At 42.3% G+C, this 20,400-nt stretch overlaps 1 protein-coding gene and 2 non-coding genes across 6 annotated transcripts in view; 1 reads left to right on the top strand and 2 right to left on the bottom strand.

Annotated features, from left to right (window-relative positions):
* Nucleotides 1–2,108: 2,108 nt before the first annotated feature.
* Nucleotides 2,109–2,190, bottom strand: trnas-aga (transfer RNA serine (anticodon AGA)). Its single transcript has one exon. It is a non-coding gene; the product is annotated as a tRNA-Ser (tRNA).
* Nucleotides 2,191–2,324: 134 nt separating this feature from the next.
* trnas-aga (transfer RNA serine (anticodon AGA)) lies at nucleotides 2,325–2,406 on the top strand. The gene has a single exon. It is a non-coding gene; the product is annotated as a tRNA-Ser (tRNA).
* Nucleotides 2,407–4,692: 2,286 nt separating this feature from the next.
* The window catches only part of LOC110486545 (growth factor receptor-bound protein 2), a 37,998-nt gene continuing 22,290 nt past the window's right edge, over nucleotides 4,693–20,400 (bottom strand). For 3 of the 4 annotated variants that reach the window (XM_021558235.3, XM_090196754.1, XM_021558236.3), the window contains 4 exons: nucleotides 15,080–15,177; nucleotides 7,728–7,850; nucleotides 6,823–6,991; nucleotides 4,693–6,492 (listed from right to left, as the gene is read on the bottom strand). In XM_021558235.3, the coding sequence (XP_021413910.1) occupies nucleotides 6,307–6,492; nucleotides 6,823–6,991; nucleotides 7,728–7,850; nucleotides 15,080–15,177 (576 nt within the window). In that variant the 3' untranslated portion in view covers nucleotides 4,693–6,306. Of the gene's footprint in view, nucleotides 6,493–6,822; nucleotides 6,992–7,727; nucleotides 7,851–15,079; nucleotides 15,178–17,705; nucleotides 18,068–20,400 lie in introns of those variants that run through there. The other variant, XM_090196753.1, reaches the window with a different exon arrangement.

Genomic DNA, 20,400 nt, shown 5'->3' with positions numbered 1-20,400 from the left:
GCCAGGGTATGCATTGGTAAATACAAAAGTATTGATAATACATTTTTTTATGTTTAATTTAAAAGGGGTGATGATCAATCTTATCTTCCACCACAATTACTGCAATCACATCATCAGAAGAGGTTATAATCTGTATCAGTCCGTGCTATACGGGATCATTTGGACGTCGCCAAACACCATTGACGTTGTTTAGGGTTAAGTAAGGGCGATGGTTAAGGTTAGAGTAATTAATCCTATGTGATTAAGTTTAAGGTTTAATGTAGGAATGTCCCAAAGATACCGGATAGCACTGACCAATCTGTATATCTCGTACTGTATATCACAAGATGGCTTGTTGGTGTTGCAATGTATCCAATCATGGACTTATCTCCATCATAACATGACTATGTGTGATAACCATATAGTAGTAACCAATGATGTACAGTACCAGTCAAAAGTTTGCACACACCTACTCATTCAAGGGCTTTTCTTTATTTTATTATTTTCTACATTGTAGAATATAGTGAAGACATCAAAACTATGAAATAACACATATGGAATCATGTTGTAAGTAAATAAGTGTTATACAAATCAGCCACCATTTACCTTGATGACAGCTTTGCACACGCTTGGCATTCTCTGAACCATCTACATGAGTTAGTCACCTGGAATGTATTTCAGTTAACAGGTGTGCCTCGTTAAAAGATCATTTGTGGAATTTCTTTCCTTCTTAATGCGTTTGAGTTGTGTTGTGACAAGGTAGGGGTGCTATACAGAAGACCAAGTCCAAATAAACAAAGAGAAATGACAGTCCATCATTACTTGAAGACATGAAGGTCAGTCAATGCGGAAAATGTCAAGAACTTTGAAAGTTTCTTCAAACGCAGTCGCAAAAACCATCAAGCGCTATGATGAAACTGGCTCTCAGGAGGACCGCCACAGTAAAGGAAGACCCAGATTTACCTCTGCTGCCGGGGATAAATTCATTTTAGTTACCAGCCTCAGAAATTACAGCCCAAATACATTCTTCACAGAGTTCAAGTAACAGACACATCTCAGCATCAACTGTTCAGAGGAGACTACGCGAATCAGGCCTTCATTATCGAATTGTTGCAAAGACAGCACTACTAAAGGACACCAACAATAATAAGAAACTTGCTTGGACCAAGAAACACAAGCATTGGACATTACACCGGTGGAAACCTGTCCTTTGGTCTGATGAGTCCAAATTTGAGATTTTTGGTAAAGGACACCAATAATAATAAGAAACTTGCTTGGACCAAGAAACACAAGCATTGGACATTACACCGGTGGAAACCTGTCCTTTGGTCTGATGAGTCCAAATTTGAGATTTTTGGTTCCAACTGCCGTGTCTTTGTGAGATTCAGAATATGTGAACGGATGATCTCTGCATGTGTAGTTCCCACTGTGAAGCATTGAGGAGGGGGTGTGATGGTGTTGGGGTGCTTTGCTGGTGACACTGTCTGTGATTTATTTAGCATTCAAGGCACACTTAACCAGCATGTCTACCACAGAATTCTGCAGCGATACGCCGTCCCATCTGGTTTGCGCTTAGTGGGACTATCATTTGTTTTTCAACAGGACAATGACCCAAAACACACCTCCAGGCTGTGTAAGGGCTATTTGACCAATAAGGAGAGTGATGGAGTGCTGCATCAGATGACCTGGCCTCCACTATAACCCAACCTCAACCCAAATGAGATGGTTTGAGATGAGTTGGACTGCAGAATGAAGGAAAAGCAGCCAACAAGTGCTCAGCATATGTGGGAACATCAAGATTGTTGGAAAAGCATTCCTCAAGAAGCTGGTTGAGAGAACGCCAAGAGTGTGCAAAGCTGTCATCAAGGAGGTAATGGGTGGCTATTTGGAAGAATCTCAAATAAGAAATATATTTAGATTTGTTTAACACATTTTTTGGTCACATATGTGTTATTTCATAGTTTTGAAAAACCCTTGAATTAGTAGGTGTGTCCACTTTTGACTGGTAATGTATATAACAATATAGATCATAACACAATGTATATACATCATTGATCGTAACGTGTATGTTTTACAATGTCTCCAAAAGTGGACATTTCCTCATCGTCACGGCTAATGTTAAAATATTTCGTTGTCGGCAGGATTCGAACCTGCGCGGGAAGATCCCAATGGATTTCTAGTCCATCGCCTTAACCACTCGGCCACGACAACCTCATACCACTTGACGCAAAACATTACAATGACATAAATTACATCACGATACAAATTATTATGCGGAAACTACATTTCATTGTAACAACATTGTTATATAGATTAGATACAATTTTTGAAAGATCTCCTATCAAGTTGTCGTGGCCGAGTGGTTAAGGCGATGGACTAGAAATCCATTGGGATCTTCCCGCGCAGGTTCGAATCCTGCCGACAACGGTTATGTTTTTTGTAGGTTTTTTCTAAAAGCCATAAAGTCCAGTCTTGTGGTCTGGTCATAATTGAGTACAAAATGCAGTTCGTTCATACAGGAACAGGCAGCATGTACTAATTAATCTCGAATGATTCTCGTAACGGACATGTAAGGACGCAAAAACGACACCCCATTATCGTAGTGATGCACTTTTACAAAATGTATTTTAACGCTTTGAAAATATTGACATATGCATACTTTTATATCTAATAAATTGAAAACGGGTCAAATATGAACATTATTATAGCGCTATGCCGTGGTCGAACCGAATGGTGCCATGAAATTTTTTTTTTTTAAATTTCAGATGATGATAGCTGCCAGGAGGTGGCGATAATGCACTATGTATACCAGAATAAACATTTCTGTCAGCAGGCAGGGATTGCAGTCACACAAGGATGATCATATTTACCACAGACCTTTTAATTGCGTCTGTATTTGATGTAATGTAGTGGGTACAACAGATTAGTTTTCATATTGGCAACTATGTGTACCCATTAAAGGCATTGTAGAATAAACATGTTTTGGCATGCTTGATCTGACAGTCTGGGTTGTAGTGAGACATTTTGACAGTGTCATGGTGGTAGTGTAAAAGTACACCATTGAGATATATCAGTCTGATAAGTAAGGGGGTGACTGGAGTACAAAGAATCCAATGCTTGCATTTCACAGACTATTTGCATGAGGTTCAGTAAGCGGGTGAACATCAGTGGTGTCTTTATTCCTATTTGAATATGATGACAGCATAAAGAATAGCAGATGGAAGATCTGGAAAGTTTTGCCTTCGAATACTACCTTCCAATAGTGGATCATGAACTGGTGTGGCCCAGGGCGAGTGACAGGATGCCTCCCACGTGGGTGTTTAACTTACTCACTACCCTTTGACTTTTAATCCAAGAGGCGACAGCAATGTGAATCTATTGACTTGATCCTCTGAACAGGAGTTGGAAAATGTCTGGTGCTCAGGGCCCTCATGTTTAATTTAATCTCCATACTACAATTGAGGCTTGTGTAGTGTATTACTGCTGTAGTTTAACCTGAGCATCCAATCAGTCCCTCCGCCTGCCAAACCCCTACATTGAACACAGTAAAAAAGATGCTCCAGTGGTGTCAAAAACACAGGCCCAACACGTATTTCCACAAATGAAATATGCCCCAGGAAGTATGACATGGGAAGTTCAGTGTTATTTCACTGTGTGTGTCAATGTCTCTAGATGTCTGAAGGAGAATAGAAATATGTATTTCTCTGCACACACACCCACACCTCCGAATGGATAAACTGACGCGCACACACACCAAGCTAAGCGGAGAGATAAACTGTACGTTGCATCTTAGCAAACAAACAATAATTTATGCAAACACCATCAAGCAATAACACACAGTGAATTGCATCAAGATCTATAAAAAGTAATGTGTTTCCATGTTATCAAAGCCAGCAAGTCCCTTAGTGGAAAATATGACAGACAATTGATAATTGAATTGATCCTCAAATGATGGGAGATAGAGACCTTGGGAAATTGTCTGACACATTTTTGGAGAAGACAGGTTTTGGTAAATGCTTGTGAAGTTCCCTGGCTATCTGGGACAACGTCATCAAATATGGCTGTTATATATTCATGCTGCTCACTTAAATGTCTCTAGACTCCACACCTGAGGACGTCTTACAGTACATGACATCCTCAGACTACAATGGATTCCATGGACTAAGGATGGAGAGAACTTAATGTTCCCAGTCCGCTGTTTTGTTAAGTGTCCATCAGTGGAAAGGCTGCCTGCATGTGACGCAATGTAGTCAGAAAGTGGCCATATTGGTTGGAAGTGTTTAAGGGCTATAAATAACAGAACACAAAAGCAGACAGTCCAACAGAACAAGGGTAATGCAATGTGTACATTTTCAGCGGGCAGCAAACCCCTGTATGTACCAAGGACCCAAGGCTGTGCTTAAAGACGCTAAGCCATCAGCTTCCTCTTCAACTGAAGCTTGTTCACGGCACCCAGAGGGACAGGAACTTGGCATTGGACACTCAGGGGAGTCTGATGTGTCAATATAGGTATTTATTTGTGATTCCTGTCTGATTCATGGCCGAACACTGCATGTCCCAGTCCCTACAGGTTGTCAGATGCAAAGCCAGGTAATGGGCAACTCATTTCTATACATTTTTAGACAGATGAATTTAGCCATCAAAAGGTTTGTTGAATCACAAGATGAAAAAATAACTATGCGACTATCTATGGACCACACCACATGGTTGTTCTTTTTTATTTGTAGAATTGCATTTTTATTTAAAAATTAAATTAAAAAAAAAAAGAGGCAAAAAAAACCAGTATCAATAGGGAAGAGAAGGCAAGATACACTTAAATAAGAAAAGTTCCATGTTGGAAAGGGCACAGGGAGGGAGGGAGATGTGGCGTTGATGGGACAGGTTGGATTATGTACATGGTTTCTCACTGCAGGATTGACGGGCCCCACAAAGGGGCTCAAAGCAGCAGGTCGGAGACACTGAAACACCAGAGAGAAAGGCACTATCCAGAGAGAACAAACTAAACACACACTGAAAAAAAAACACACCGGACCAGAAATCAAATGCTTAACATAAAAAGTGCTTGACACGCCACAGACGAGAGAAAAACAACATTGGTCAAGCTGATCTCTCAACTTTTAGCATAAAAGACACCATTTTCTCAAACTGTTTATCACGCCATCATGTGATTATCCAACTCACCTACTTGTTATGTGTGAGTCTAACAAGGAGGGGACTGTTAATGTATGAGCGTGTGTGATTGATGCATATTTTTCATACATCTCTCTATATAATTTTATATTGACACAATTACTAATTCAGCACTTCTCGGAAATCCCTTGCAGTTGTGTAGTTCAGTTCTCCGACCTTGCTTCCCTCATGTCAATGTCTCTGGACTCAGTCAGCTACATTCACGGCCCAAGAGTAAAATGGCTGCAATAAATACATTGGCTTCAAAAGGTGGCTGGCCTTTTACAGGGTTTCATAATACAACAGCTCATGCAGCATACATGGCTCTACTCGCTGCTCGGCGTTAGCTTCCTGACACGATTGGTTTTGTTAAAAATAACAGAAAATTAGGAAATTATTTCATGTTTTAAATATCATGCCATTTTATCTGGGAGCCCTCAAATAATTCAGGAAAAATTATACTGACAATTCAGCTTATCCCAGAGCTACTAGGTCTATTCCAGACTAACATTTTTTAACATAATTTACAAATGGAAAAAAAACAATACAATTTGTGATGACTGGTAAAACACATACAAATATATATAATATATATTCTTAAAAAATGGATTCTCTCTATACTGTAGGTGATTTATTTATACAGCCCTGGGCTGAAGTACAATGCCAATGATATTGGACTTGATAACTTGCTGCAGATAACATCAGTATTTTTTTTTTTTTTTTTTCAATCACTTTTTAAAATATTGTACATGTATTTTTTATTTAAAACAGCGTTAGGATTTATTGGTATTTCATTTAGGTGATTAAAACATGCAGCAAAAAAGGAAAAGAAAACACATGTAAAGATGTAGAGGAGAGGACAGAAGCAGATGTGGGAGTCTAGGTATAGAATCATTCTCATTATCTTCACTTTTGGTGCACTATGCTTAGTTTCTCTGTGTTTTTCCTCAATGACAGTTCAGTTCTGACTGAAGCGTTCACTATGGAGGCGAACATTCTCAGTGTTAAAAGTTGGCTTTGCTCAGCTGCCACCGACAAGGTGATGCCGTCAACAGAACTCCTCCTCCATTTTTCATTCCTTGTTGCATTCTCCCTCTCTGTTCCTGATGTCTTCTTGATGGGTTGATATGGGGTGGTTGTTGATATGTGTGTGTTTGTTTACATGTTCCGGTTGACTGGTGTCACGTAGTTACGGGGGAACATGCCTGTCAGCCCGTGGCATCCTCCCTTCCACCAGTTAGGGTCAGAGTTGTCCAGGACCTGGATGAAGTCTCCGCGTCGGAAGCCCAGCTCACCATCCTCCTGGGGGTCAAAGTCAAAGAGAGCCTGTACATATGTGGGATGCTGTGGGCAGGGAGAGAGAAAGAGAGCAAAACAAATCCATGAGTCCCAGACATGTTAACACGGTCTTTCAAAAGGACAAAGCCTCGGTTCTTCCCTGATTGTGTTTTCTGAACCAACCGTGATTTGTTGGTGAACTGAGCCAATGCCATGACATCCAAAGGTTAGGCCGGCAGGATGAGGGATTGAGTCAGCAACTCTGGGGCCAATTTGTCTCCCTCAAAGCTATTATTTTACACTAATAACCTCGTTTTTTGTTGTGACCATTAAGTCTCCTACAAAGCCACACTGGTAAAGAGCCAGATATGAAGGTTAAGGGGGATGTGTTCTCACCTGGGGGACCTGCTCAATGTCACGCAGGAAGATCTGCTGGTTGCGGGATACAGAGGTGGAGCGGTGGTAGTCCACCAGCTCGTTGAGCGAGTTGAACTTCACCACCCACAGGAAGTACTTTCCTGCCCCATCACGCAGGACTTTGAAGTGCTGAACGTCATTTCCAAACCTGAGGAGACGGGGGACAGAGGAAGAGAACCATGGGTAGCTGGCCAGCAGCAGACAGTCAACAGACACAGAACTGCTGAAACAGGACAGAGAAAAGAGATCCCAACGGCCAAAGGAAATACATGTGGAAATGTTCTCTTAGCAACACATTAGGAAGACAGACTGTCTCTATAACAGTGTGAACACAGGTCATGACCCCATGGATGACAACGCTACAGACAGAGATAAACCAGCCTCTTCCACAGCCATCAGGGGGATTAGTCTCTACTAAGACAAACTCCTTGTTCTGTACTCAGAGGGCAATAGACAGCTGGAGTCACATAGACAATTCAAGATAATTAAAGTGATCACTATCTAATTTACATAGCCAGACACTACAGCAACAAAAGAGTGAGGGCTGCTGAATTGAGCCTTTTTAAGTAAAGCAGAGTGGAAACAGACATGGGGAAATCAAAGAGTTTGCGTCAGTATTGTGCAAGCTGGAAAGGGAGAGCTGAAATCCTGCTGTAAAATGACTGAGTGAGCTGGAGTTAATGTTCATAGACACCAGGGGGCAGCACAGAACACCGGGTAAAAAATCAAGTGCTAGTGCTGTATTTAAACACAGGAAGAGAAAGAAGAGAAACATAGCAGATGTTTGTGTCTGTTATCCAATACATTGTACGGTGTAGAGAAGTCCCTCGCCCCAACATATGTAGAGCAGGGCTTCTAAACCTTTCGTGTGTGTGTTCACTTACTTGACAGAGAGGGAGAAGTCCCCTGGCGCACTCTCACTCTCTCGGATGAGGAAGGCCCCGTCGTGCCTCTGTTTGTTCAACATCTCCTCTGCCTTGGCACGGGGGATCTTGCCAAAGAACCACCTGGAGGGAGGGACAGCACCACACACACACACACAGGGTCAGGAGAGAGAACACAGCCGGGACAGCATGAAGCAAACAGACATCTGCTCCCTCACGATCAGGTACGACACATGGTCATCTCCCACTGTTTACAGTCCTAACAGATTATACAGAATTTCAGATAAAGCCTCTGCCCCAGTCAACCGATTAATACTGCAGGTAGGAGAACCAGAACCATGGGCGTTGTGTACAGTGGGGGCACAGGGGTTGAGGAGTGGGGATTGCGTGCTGTGCTGTTGAAGCAGAGCCTGTCTCACTCCCAGCAAGGTCTGTGATAGCAGCCCTGACTGGGCCAATGGCAGCTGTAGCAGCAGGAGGCAAAGAGAGAGTGAGAGAAAACGTCTCTCCGGTTAATTATTAACCAGAGCAGCCAGAGAGATGACATCTTGGCTCCTTTGCATGAAAGTGAAAATCAATAATAAAATGACCAAGACCTAATCCTCTTTGCATTTGTGCCCTCTATCGGCCGGCCCCCGCCGACAGTTCCCTGTCTGATAAAGGTGCCGGCAGAGCAATTTAAAGCAGGCACGGAAAGAGCAGCCAGGCCATTTAGAGTCAGACTGGTTGCGTCTCTCTCTCACACACACACTACTGCGCAGATATAAATGCCACTATGGAAAAGCAAACTAAAGCTATTTTGACTCAATTGAGCAGGCTTCCAAATTTGTTATTACTTACACCACTTCTACTATAAGGATGGTCCAAAAGTTCCATATTTCATGGTCTGGTCTGTGAATACATACCAGGAGACGAAATGCAGAGGCACATTAACATCTAGCGTTGGCTGAAGCTACTGTACTGCATGTGGGTAGTTGCCATGTAGCCAAAACAAAAATGAACAAATGATTGATTCAAAAATGAAAGTAAAAAAAGATAGTTGGAAAAAAGTATATCTAAACATTTCAAAATGTTCTGTGGCCAATAAATAATATGTATATAATATGTATCCAATTTAATGACACATTTCATGCATTAGTGCCTTGAATTTGTCCCCTGTGACATAAGTAATACTAATATAACGGTTTAATGATTCTCAAATAGACAAGAAAGGGATTGACTAATTATCAGTTATTTTGTTTTTAAATCAGTAATCATAGTGTTGAAAAACACATTTACTTGTATAATGATGATAACCAAGTGTCTCCCCGTTACATTTGGAGTAAGATTGTAATTTGACAAAACCCTAGATAAAAAACAATTACTTTACTTGTGTATTATGATAATGTTACCTGCTTCAACAATTATTTGACATTTTGTTCAAGAAAAGCCCTTTTTTATTGGTGTAACCCCATAGAACATGTCGTCCCACTGATGGACAATACACAACAGGCAGTCCAATGTTACGGTTAAAACATAATTAATGAAACTATGAAGTTTCTGACCGCTCTAAAATGCAACTTCTAAACATCAGTAACGGATCCTCATTAAAGGATTTAAAATGTACTACAATTACAGGGCCTCGAAAAAGTCCTGCACTGCTATTTTTCATCACTACCTCCCCGAGTTGGGAGTGGGTAATTTGCGAGCCTGTTGCCTTCCTTGGATGTGGAAGCCGTTTCTTAGGCTCCGCGCCGGAATCTAACTCTGATTCCCCGTTACCCATGATCACCATGGTATGCACAGAAAGTACCATCGGAAATTGACAGGGCACACAATCAAATTAGATGTCAGCGCCACGAATGGCACGCCACCGGTCGAGATTAGAGAGTCACTAAAAGCCTTAGAGTACCCACATGGATTTTAGGTCTGTTAAATACACACATCCCCAACGGTCAGCACTTGTTGGCATGTTATCCAAGTAACGTTGGCGCGAGCAAAGGAACATATTTAAATGAGCCATTTTTGGAGTATATCGCAAAATGGGGTTTGAGAAATACAACGTGTCTCTGACACTGGTGGGTAAATATATTGGAGGCAGGGTGAACAATCTCCAAAGGAGGTGCCAACCCAAGGTGGATCACGTATGAGAATTGGACAGGAGTAATTGGTGGGATAGACAAAGACGGATCCAAGGGAATGGATGGTCTAATGCAGAGAGTAATAACCAATAGTGGGAGCACCACAGCCAGTCCCCAATATCACTAGGGCCATGTTAAAGAACCAGGCTTTCCCAAGTGGCAGAGACACAAATGCCACCGGAGCAATGGTCACCTGCAGGGATTGAAAACCTGGCGTGGTTGCAAAAGGATACTGCACAAATAGGGTAATTTTACCATCAAAAAATAACTGAACAAAATCAAACACAACATGTAAAGTGTTGGTCCTACTGAGCTGAAATAAAATATCCCAGAAATATTCCAAATGCACAAAAAGTGTATTTCTCTCAAATGTTGGGCGCAAATTTGTTTACATCCCTGTTAGTGAGCATTTCTACTTTGCCAAGATAATCCATCCACCTGACAGGTGTGACATATCAAGAAGCTGATTAAACATTCATTACACAGGTGCACCTTGTGCTGGGGACAATAATTGGTCACTCTAAAATGTGCAGTTTAGTCACACAACACAATGCCACAGATGTGTCAAATTAAGGGATCGTGCAATTGGCAAGCGGACTGCAGGAATGTCCAACAGAGCTGTTGCCAGAGAATTTAATGTTATTTTCTCTACCATAATCCCCCACAAAAGTCATTTTAGAGAATTTGTCAGTACGGTGGGGTGTTCAGTATGAGTTTAGACATTTCTAACATACTGCTCTAATTATTCAATTTATTTTAATTTAAAATGAAAGACCTCACAAATGAAGTTTGATAACTTTACTTACATGTTTTAAGAAGACAAAAATATTTGATAGAATGTGTGAAAAATCCAGACTAAGCTTTATGGGTACAGAGGGTACAGAGTGTACCCTTCAAACCCATGGATGTTCCAAATAAGCCCACCTCTTAAATAATACATTTGTATTAGATTAATATAATCTCCCCCAAATTTATAAAAATAAACTGATAATTATTATTCATCATGAAAGTAGCAGGGGGATGTCGTATCCACAGATATCAATGGACTTTTTTGGTTCTTGCCGACCAGTACACACCCGATTCAACTAATCATAGACATCAAGACATGATTAGTTGAATCATGTATGTTATTGCTTGGTTAGAACACAAACCTGAACCCACACTGGCCCTCTGTGGATAAGAAGCCATGCAACAAAGACCATAACACACACAACTTTCAATGAATTATCTGAAAGATGATTCACATTTGATGTACTGAAAAACGAATTTCAGTACAAGATACGAATCCTATATATTCCACCTCGCGCAGCAACACTGACTGGCAGCGCTGAAGCCACTGCGCACAGACATAAATCGGTCTAATTTACTTGAAAGTCTACAAAGTGAGACTTTGTCCTCGTCTTGCTTGGCTATTTACATTTTTTTCGACGTTAGTTTAAGTCTGCTGCTTCAACTGATAGCAAACCCTAATCAAATCACAAATCTCTCACAGACACACATGACAAGACTTGAGTAGCCCCGTTACCACGGTAACCTACCTCCCTTAACCGATTTAATCCCATTAGTCACAACAGTGACCGTAAAAAACGTTCAGTTATAAGGCTCTGACAATTTTAATGAATGATGTATCAATACATTTCCATCAAATATTTAAATAATAAAGGGTCTCAATGAAATATGTGCAGTGTCATATGTTTCGTGTAAATTGTCACATGACCAGAGCCGTTTACTTCCTGGTTGCACCATGAGAAGTTGACTGTTGCATCAAAGCTCCCAAACAAAAGGATAGTAAAGTATGTTAACATTAAGATAGGACAAAGATTTGTAGTACACATCTTTAAAGGTGTCTAGTATTGATATATGCATTTGCAATTACTTAACTTTGTTCAGTGTGGTCATAGAATGAGTAAACATGTTGATGGCAACAATAGTGACTGGTGAGATAACACAGTGCATCTAGGTATACACATACATAGTTCTTGTTCTAACTTTCTACTCTGTTCTTTCTTTTAGTTTTACTTTGAGTCCAGTTCTGGATATGTTGGATCTAGGTGACCGCCCAGACAAGGCGTGCAACGCTGCAGTTATCCCTCAGTGATTGTGATAGCGATGGGTCAGATATGGACTATGAGGGGGAGACAGGTCATTTGCCAGCCAGGCTGTTGAATGTATATGCTGAACCTACGCAAACAGATCATGACAGGAACAACATTATCAGTGATGGTGACCTACCCTTCACCACGCCACACTCTCCTCCCTGAGACTGGGTTGGGTCATAGACCCAGTGTCGTTCTTGGTGTTGCAGAGCAATCTCAGCTGCCTCAATGTTGCAAGTTCCTTAATGACAACCTCTTCACTTCACTTGCACCCCTCGATGAAATGACAAAAAGAGGATACGGGAGTTCTGGAACGATGAGGCAAAATTGTCTGATGTCCCATTCATGCCATAGAAGGACTTCATGAAGTTACCCCGTGGAACCTCTGAGGTTCTGACCCAAGGAGACAAGTTGCTGGTCCGTTAGAAAGACAATAACATTGTCACAGTGGAAACAAACATGGAGGAGAAATACAATGAGACCTCTGTCAAGAGATGGAATAAGGAGTGATGTGCCATTTGACAAAGTCCCACAACCAAAATGCATCAACCAATACAATGAGCACATTTGTGGTGATGAACTTCACAACCTACAGGTTTCAAGATACCTTATCTCCATCAGGACTAAGAAGTGTTGGTGGCCCATCTTTGCATAGTCTCTCAACAGTGCACTCGTAAATAGCCATTTATTTTATAGAGATGTTATGGGAGGGACCATCAACCTGGTCACCTTCTCATTGATAGTGGCACAGTCTCATATGCAAACGTTTGGCACGAAACCACTGAGCCACGGAAGGATATCTCTACTGGCTGCTACTGTTGAAGATCAGGTAAGATATGACAAAGCTTCTCACTGGCCAATCAACACGATGCACTGGTTCCATAGATGTCGTCATTGTGACGAAAGCACTACCTATGCATGTGAGAAATGCAAAGCGCCACTGCACATTGGGTGCTTCAAGATATACCACAGACAGTAGAAAAGGAGATAAGAGCGAATGAAAAAGGGCTGAAAAAAAAAAACAAAAGAAAAATAGAAAAGTCGATAAAGGGTGAGGAGAAGCAGTACAACGGACTCTAGGAAGAAAAGAAAAGTCAAAGGGTGAGGAGAAGCAGTACAACGGACTCTAGGAAGAAAAGAAAAGTCAAAGGGTGAGGAGAAGCAGTACAACGGACTCTAGGAAGAAAAGAAAAGTCAAAGGGTGAGGAGAAGCAGTACAACGGACTCTAGGAAGAAAAGAAAAGTCAAAGGGTGAGGAGAAGCAGTACAACGGACTCTAGGAAGAAAAGAAAAGTCCAAGGGTGAGGAGAAGCAGTACAACGGACTCTAGGAAGAAAAGAAAAGTCAAAGGGTGAGGAGAAGCAGTACAACGGACTCTAGGAAGAAAAGAAAAGTCAAAGGGTGAGGAGAAGCAGTACAACGGACTCTAGGAAGAAAAGAAAAGTCAAAGGGTGAGGAGAAGCAGTACAACGGACTCTAGGAAGAAAAGAAAAGTCCAAGGGTGAGGAGAAGCAGTACAACGGACTCTAGGAAGAAAATAAAAGTCAAAGGGTGAGGAGAAGCAGTACAACGGACTCTAGGAAGAAAAGAAAAGTCCAAGGGTGAGGAGAAGCAGTACAACGGACTCTAGGAAGAAAATAAAAGTCCAAGGGTGAGGAGAAGCAGTACAACGGACTCTAGGAATAAAAGAAAAGTCGACGAAAAAGGGAAAAAGACAATCAAAATGACTGAAATGTTTTTGGAAAAGAGGATCAATTGATTCAAGACATACTGTATGCCAGTAGGTCTGACTGATCATAGTTCAAAATAGTGATGCACGAATGCTGGCTCGTTGTTTTATCATAGAATTGGGTCACACCATGTGGACATTGATTACATGTTGTCCCCAAAAGCAAGCAGAACTATTCGGGAATATAATGGACGGACTTGGGGACTGCTATTTCTTGAAACACACTTCTGTGTCATAAGAACAAGAGTAGGTGAAGGGAATTGTATTCATGTGTTCATAAATTAACAAACACCAGTCCCACCATTGGACAATTACCACATTTGGTTCAAAATTGTAAGAAAACAAATGACACACTGCATGAAATTACTCATGATTCAAGCTAAGAAAGAAAGCTTTTAGTCATAGGATGTCACAATTTTAACCAGTTAAATTAATGTGTTTGCTACTATGGATAAAAAAGGTCTGTCACGTCAACTACCCATATACTGTACCCAAAATAAGGCAGGCTAGTTGGTGTGTGTACGCACTTGCTGCCACTCCGTCACAGCTAGTCTATAGAGGGACAAAGGGCAAACTCCTGCCCCACTACTACTGGCATGGGATCAATTCTCAACTGTTCCCTACACTAAGGCTACACTCAGGGCTTCCATTACAGACAGACTGAGGGTAGGGACCAGAACCGAGATAACTTGTTTCTGCTGGCCATCTCTTCCTCATGATCACAGCCACACCCTTTACTCACAACTCACACTCTGCCCACACCAGCTGACCTGAGCTCTGCTTTCTCTCTGCTCATTAACACAAACTATGGATCAGCCATTTCTCACTATCCAAGTCCAGGCATTAATCATCAATAAATTGGCCCTGGAGCAGTTGCTAACAGCTTATACCTGCACTATATATATCTGCATTCACTGTACAGAGACAGACAAAGCCAAGGCATGGCATAGCTCCTTGGGACAGAGACAGCCAGACCCAGCAACTCAATACTCCAAAATCCCACCCGATAGAATCCCGGGGACGATGACATAATGGGTCAATATTAAATTAAGTCTAAGAGGCCCAGAGCGCACTAATACAGAGAGCGCTAATCTGGCACGGTGTGCACCAGAGGTAATATCCTCTAAGAATCCTCACAGTGCTTCAATGAACACACAGGGAGAAGATTCCACTGCGGTGGTACTGGCTATTTCAGCACAGTACTAGGAGTTGACGGGACTGTTCTGTTCAATTCAGACAGTTGTTTCATAGTGCCAAATCAATGTGATACATTGAAGCTGTGGCCCAGCGTGACCTGGCAGTCATGATGAGTCCTGTTTGCCCATACCCCGAGTCAGCAACAATAAGCTGGAGAGGTGAGTCCTCCTGAGTCATATTAGGAGTCTGGGCCAGGTGGTTCATACTTACGGATGTGCTTTCATCTCTATGTAGTTCTTGGGGATGAAGCCGTCTTTCCCGTTCAACTCTGCTTTGTACCAGTTCTGGTCACACTCTTCATTTAATACCTAGAGAAGGGAAGAGAGTTAACAATATATCACATCTAGTTAACAGAGTACTTCTCAGGTCACTGGGAAGGGGGGCTGAAACAGTTTTGTATCCACTAAATGGGGCACAGCCATAAACGAGACTGAGACACGTTTGTCTGTTGTGAGTACACTCATTTACCAAGCAAGCAAGCCTCCATGACACCAGGCCAGCTGTGGGAGCACTCTTGTCTGAGAGACATACAGTGGTTTGCAGGTCTGTGTGCACTGGTGCAAAGTTTGGGTGTGTGTGTGGCTGTTGTTGTTGAAAGACATGCACCTGTACACTGGTGCAGTTAGTCATGTAAAGAGCCTCTGGCTTGAACACTCAGTCAGATGTAAGATACTGTGGTCATCAATTCTCACCAGGGTTCTGACTCACAGTAATATATTGACACGTCCCACTCAAAACAAAGATATTCCAACCTCCATCTGTCTGAACACACAAATATCAGACCTTCTGGCTTCAGTACAGCCTTTCCATTTCAGAAGAAATAGGAGTCATACTAGATATAGTCTAGAATACACAGGTATTTCAATGTGATATGCTGACCACAGGCTTCCATGTTGGGACACACTTCATGGCCTCTGCTAGGTGTTGAAACACCTTTAAACCATACTTGACAATGTGTGATCAAGGGAGGATCTAGGCCTACATATTTTTGTCTGCAAAAAAAGTGTTGAGGAACTAGAGTGTGCAACATCCTTCCTGTGCACAGAGCACTGGGAGAGAGAGAGTGAGAGATAGAAAGGAAAGTGAGGCAGAGTGGGTGTGCCACCACTGTCACACTAGAGGGTTCTTAAAGCATGCAAGGCTTTTTGGGCGACCTGACCAAATTCACATTGAAATGTGTGTTATAGATCGGTCCTTCACATTGAAAGCAAGTCTAAGAAGCAGTAGATCTGTTCTATATGTGCTATTTCTAAGCATCCCGTTCTTAAGTTTCGTTTTTTGGCTCTTTTACGTTCGGTTTTGTACACCAAATTCAAACAGCTGACAAAACAATATTTTTGGTTATGGAAAATATATTTCACAGCAGTTTAGATGGTACAATGACTATCTACACTATACCTGCTTGTTTTGTCACAAAACCTGAAATTAGGCAAACTATCAGAATTTTAGCATCCAGGAAAAGCTGGAGCGATTTCTGCATATTGCATCTATCTTTAAACCTAACCTGAAAAACCCAAGGGGAGGTTGCATTGCTTCTCAAACTCTTTTTGATGTACATAGATGGCTGACAGGTGAGGCAGTGATGATAAACTGAGTAACTCAACTAAAGCACCCGAATCCTTCGGAGATTGTGGTTTAGTGTTTAGTGTCTGCGGGTTCACATAACTTGGTCACACAGACCACAGAGTGTGTGAATTGGCCTGGAGGACCTGTGAGTAGAGGGGCTACAGATAGACTACAACCTTCAGGCACTCAGCACCTCAACCACATCCAGCAACAAGATGGCTTCTTAAGCCCCCCTCAAACACAATACAGGCTCTGATCCAGAGCTATACAATGATCTTCCAACTATCAGATAAGAGGGTTGCTCCGGGTGAGATTGATTTCTCCCTTTTCTCACACAGACATACAGTAATTTACACAGTAGGCGTGTAGTTCCACTAGAGGGAAAGGCAGACTGGTACAGCACAGTTCAGGCTGTGCTGTACAATGAGTAGTGCAGCAGTACAGAGGGCTTCTGACCACAGAGTATTGATCTATGCATTACACAGCATTTGGGAAACATCTCCATAATGCATACACAACAGTGTAAATGCAGCTAGACATGTTGTATTTCTATCAGGTATCCTTTGACATTGTTCACAAAAGAAAAGCTGCAGCTAGGGTAGAGAGGAAGGACCTACTCATGTCACAACATCTAACCGTCATAACTCTATCTAACCAGAAACTACAGATATACTTCACCTTTCAGTGTCTTTTAATCCCGCCCCATCCTGAAAGTTTTTCAGAAGAGCTCAGTCTCCTTCTACTTCGGTGTGTAGTGTTGATCTGAAGCCCACGCAAGCAACCAGCCCCCCTGGTGGTAAAAAACACCATGGCTTAGTGGAAAGAGCCAAGCAGGAGACAACTGAAACAGGAGTCATGTAAGAGACTATGTGAAGGCATCCCAGGCCATCAGTGTCAGTAGTACAGTGTCAGTGGTGAGATTGACATTAGCCCTATTCACTCTTTCCACCACACCCTCGTACTTCTCAAAGCCCCGATGATGGGGTCTGGCAATTCCCACCCCAGCTGGTCACTGGCCTCAGTGCTCTCTGACCTCTCTGCTCCAGCTAGCCTGCAGCACACCAGCTGTCACTGTGGAACCACAGCCACTACGGCACAAGAGACAACATTACAGAGGGGGGAAGGAGAGAGGAGTTCATGCCTGTGGCACTATGATAATGTGAGTGAATGTGAATAGGTTGTGAGGAGCACAGGGGGGAGACAGGCACAGTGATGGAAGAGTATGCCTGTGGCAGTGTGTGTGTGTGTGTGTGTGTGTGTGTGGTCTTACAATTGGTGGGGCAATGCAGGCAGGCAGCCTCTGGGAGTGACTGATTGCACATGTGTAGACGTGGCAGACATGCGGTCTGGAACTCTGAACTCCAGGTGATCTCACTTTCTCTACATCTTATTACAGACACAAACACTACACTCCACCTTAGTCTCATCACCTACACAGTTCACGACTTATCTACCTCAAACATAACAGCTCACAGACACTCCCTCATGTTCTCGTGCAGATACAGTGGGGCAAAAAAAGCAGAACTTAATATTTGGTACAGAAACCTTTGTTTGCAATTACAGAGATCATACGTTTCCTGTAGTTCTTGACCAGGTTTGCACATACTGCAGCAGGGATTTTGGCCCACTCCTCCATACAGACCTTCTCCAGATCCTTCAGGTTTCGGGGCTGTCGCTGGGCAATACGGACTTTCAGCTCCCTCCAAAGATGTTCTATTGGGTTCAGGTCTGGAGACTGGCTAGGCCACTCCAGGGCCTTGAGATGCTTCTTAAAAGGAGCCACTCCTTAGTTGCCCTGGCTGTGTGTACATCTTTGTACGATGGACATAGGCTAGGGATGTTGCTGTTTGTTACTCATCTTGTCGGCAGACGAAAAGTAAATGTGGACAGTTCTAACATCTCAATAAGCGCCTCGGAATTCCATAAGGACGCGCGTTGTTGCAACCACGATGTGTCGGTCTTCACTTGTATATGCATGTATATTTTTTTTTACAGCTCTCGGGATAAAATTATTGTTTGGATAACCTTATTTACTATTATGTATTGTTTATCGTAATTTGTTTCAGTGCGATGTGCACTGCAAAGAACACCGGAAGAAGAAGTATCACTGAATTATCACAGTGAATATTGTAATATTTGTTTATATGTGTCCATTAATCCCATAAGGGATGGGTTGGCAAATTGCGATTTGACACGAAAATAAAATGTAATTCACTGCAGCCTACTTCGGAGCTATGACACCTGTGAGAAGGACCAGATCGTGGGTCGGGCATTTAATAAGAAGAATTGAGATATCTGAGAGCGCTATGTGAGTGAGAGGTGCTTCGGAGCACAGTGATTGGCAGCCAGGAGAAGGGAATTAGAATTATATTCAGCACTTTGGCCGCAAGGCATGGATTATTTTAGGGGAATTATGGCCATACATGGCGGTCGATGCCACCGGGAAATGCAAGGCCTGTTAACACATATCTAAACACTCACTGCTGATTCACGCACAGCATCATTTTAAATCTGTGGACTACCAGTGCCTTAGGGGTCCTGGTAAAAGTGTGATCTAATGGTGTGAGTGACTGAAGCTCATGATGTGTGTGTGTGATGGTGTGAAAGAGCTACAAGGGCCACTTTACCCTGCATGGTGATCTAGAAGTGGTTACAAGAGTCAAGTAAAAGTGAGAGTAGGGCTGTGGCGGTCACGAAATTGTGCCAGTCGGTGATTGTCAAGCAAATAACTGTCCATCTCACGGTAATTGACCGTTAATTAACAAACACATTTACCAACTCCTGGCTTCCACACATAGCCTACAAGCCACTGATGCAGACCTTTGGAACATCTACATTTAAAAAAAAGTCTAATAAATCCATGTAATATAGCCTACACATTCACAATAAATCCATCATTTTTTAGACAGGTCTAAAGAAACATGATATGAAGAAAATAGACTATTTCAGAAGAACAGAATAGCATATTCTGAGTTGTCCTTATGTTAGGTCCTAATCTGGCTATGCCAAATGGCTGTGGGCTACAATAGTTAATTTAGCAAACAAGATTTGCTTAGAATTGTGTGGCATTATTTTATAGTATGAAGAATACATTTGAAAAATATCTGAATAAAATAGTAAGGATATTTTCTCCAAACGATTTGAGGGAGTGCGCACATGCAGCTATTCTGTGTTGATAGGTTAACAAAGAAATAGGTCCTCCTAAATGCTTAATTTAGAGTTATGTAACTTTAGTTTGTAAAATTATGGGCTATATAATTAGATGTTTTGTATATTGTAATGCTGCATGATGCGACTAATGATGATTTAAAAAAAGTAGCTAAAAAGACATGAGCTCTGCTTAGTTTTTTGTGTGCAGCCTGTACACACTTAATCAGTCTCTCATTCACAATTTGACAAGCACTTGATAATGCCTCAAATTTCACAACAGCATCCCCTTTGTGTGGCCGTAATGCACCCTAAAAAAATCCATGCCTTTTGCTGCTGTTGTGCCCTTCTCCCTGAGTGCTGCATGCTCCGAAGCATCTCTCACTCACATGGCTCTCCATCACATGATTGGGTCTTTCTCACAGGCTACAAGTGAAGACAGACAACACTGGGGACGCAATTGCGCACGTCCTTATCCAATTCCGAGGAGCATATTTATTAGATTTTTTTACCCCTTTTCTCCCCAATTTCGTGGTATCCAATTGGTAGTTACAGTTTTGTCTCATTGCTGCAACTCCCATACAAACTCGGGAGAGGCGAAGGTCGAGAGCCATGCGTCCTCCGAAACACAACCCAACAAAGCCGCACTGCTTCTTGACACAATGCCTACTTAACCCGGAAGCCACACCAATGTGTCGGAGGAAACACCGTACACCTGGTGACCGTGTCAGCGTGCACTATGCTCAGCCCGCCACAGGAGTTGCAGGGGCGCGATGGGACATCCCTGCTGGTCAAACCCTCCCCTAACCCGGATGACG

The sequence above is a fragment of the Oncorhynchus mykiss genome, chromosome 13 (genome assembly GCF_057628025.1).
Source record: "Oncorhynchus mykiss isolate SJ-2025 chromosome 13, ASM5762802v1, whole genome shotgun sequence".
NCBI classification, from domain to species: domain Eukaryota; kingdom Metazoa; phylum Chordata; class Actinopteri; order Salmoniformes; family Salmonidae; genus Oncorhynchus; species Oncorhynchus mykiss.
Note: the sequence above shows the minus strand (reverse complement) of the source record. Positions and strands in the feature narration are given on the sequence as shown.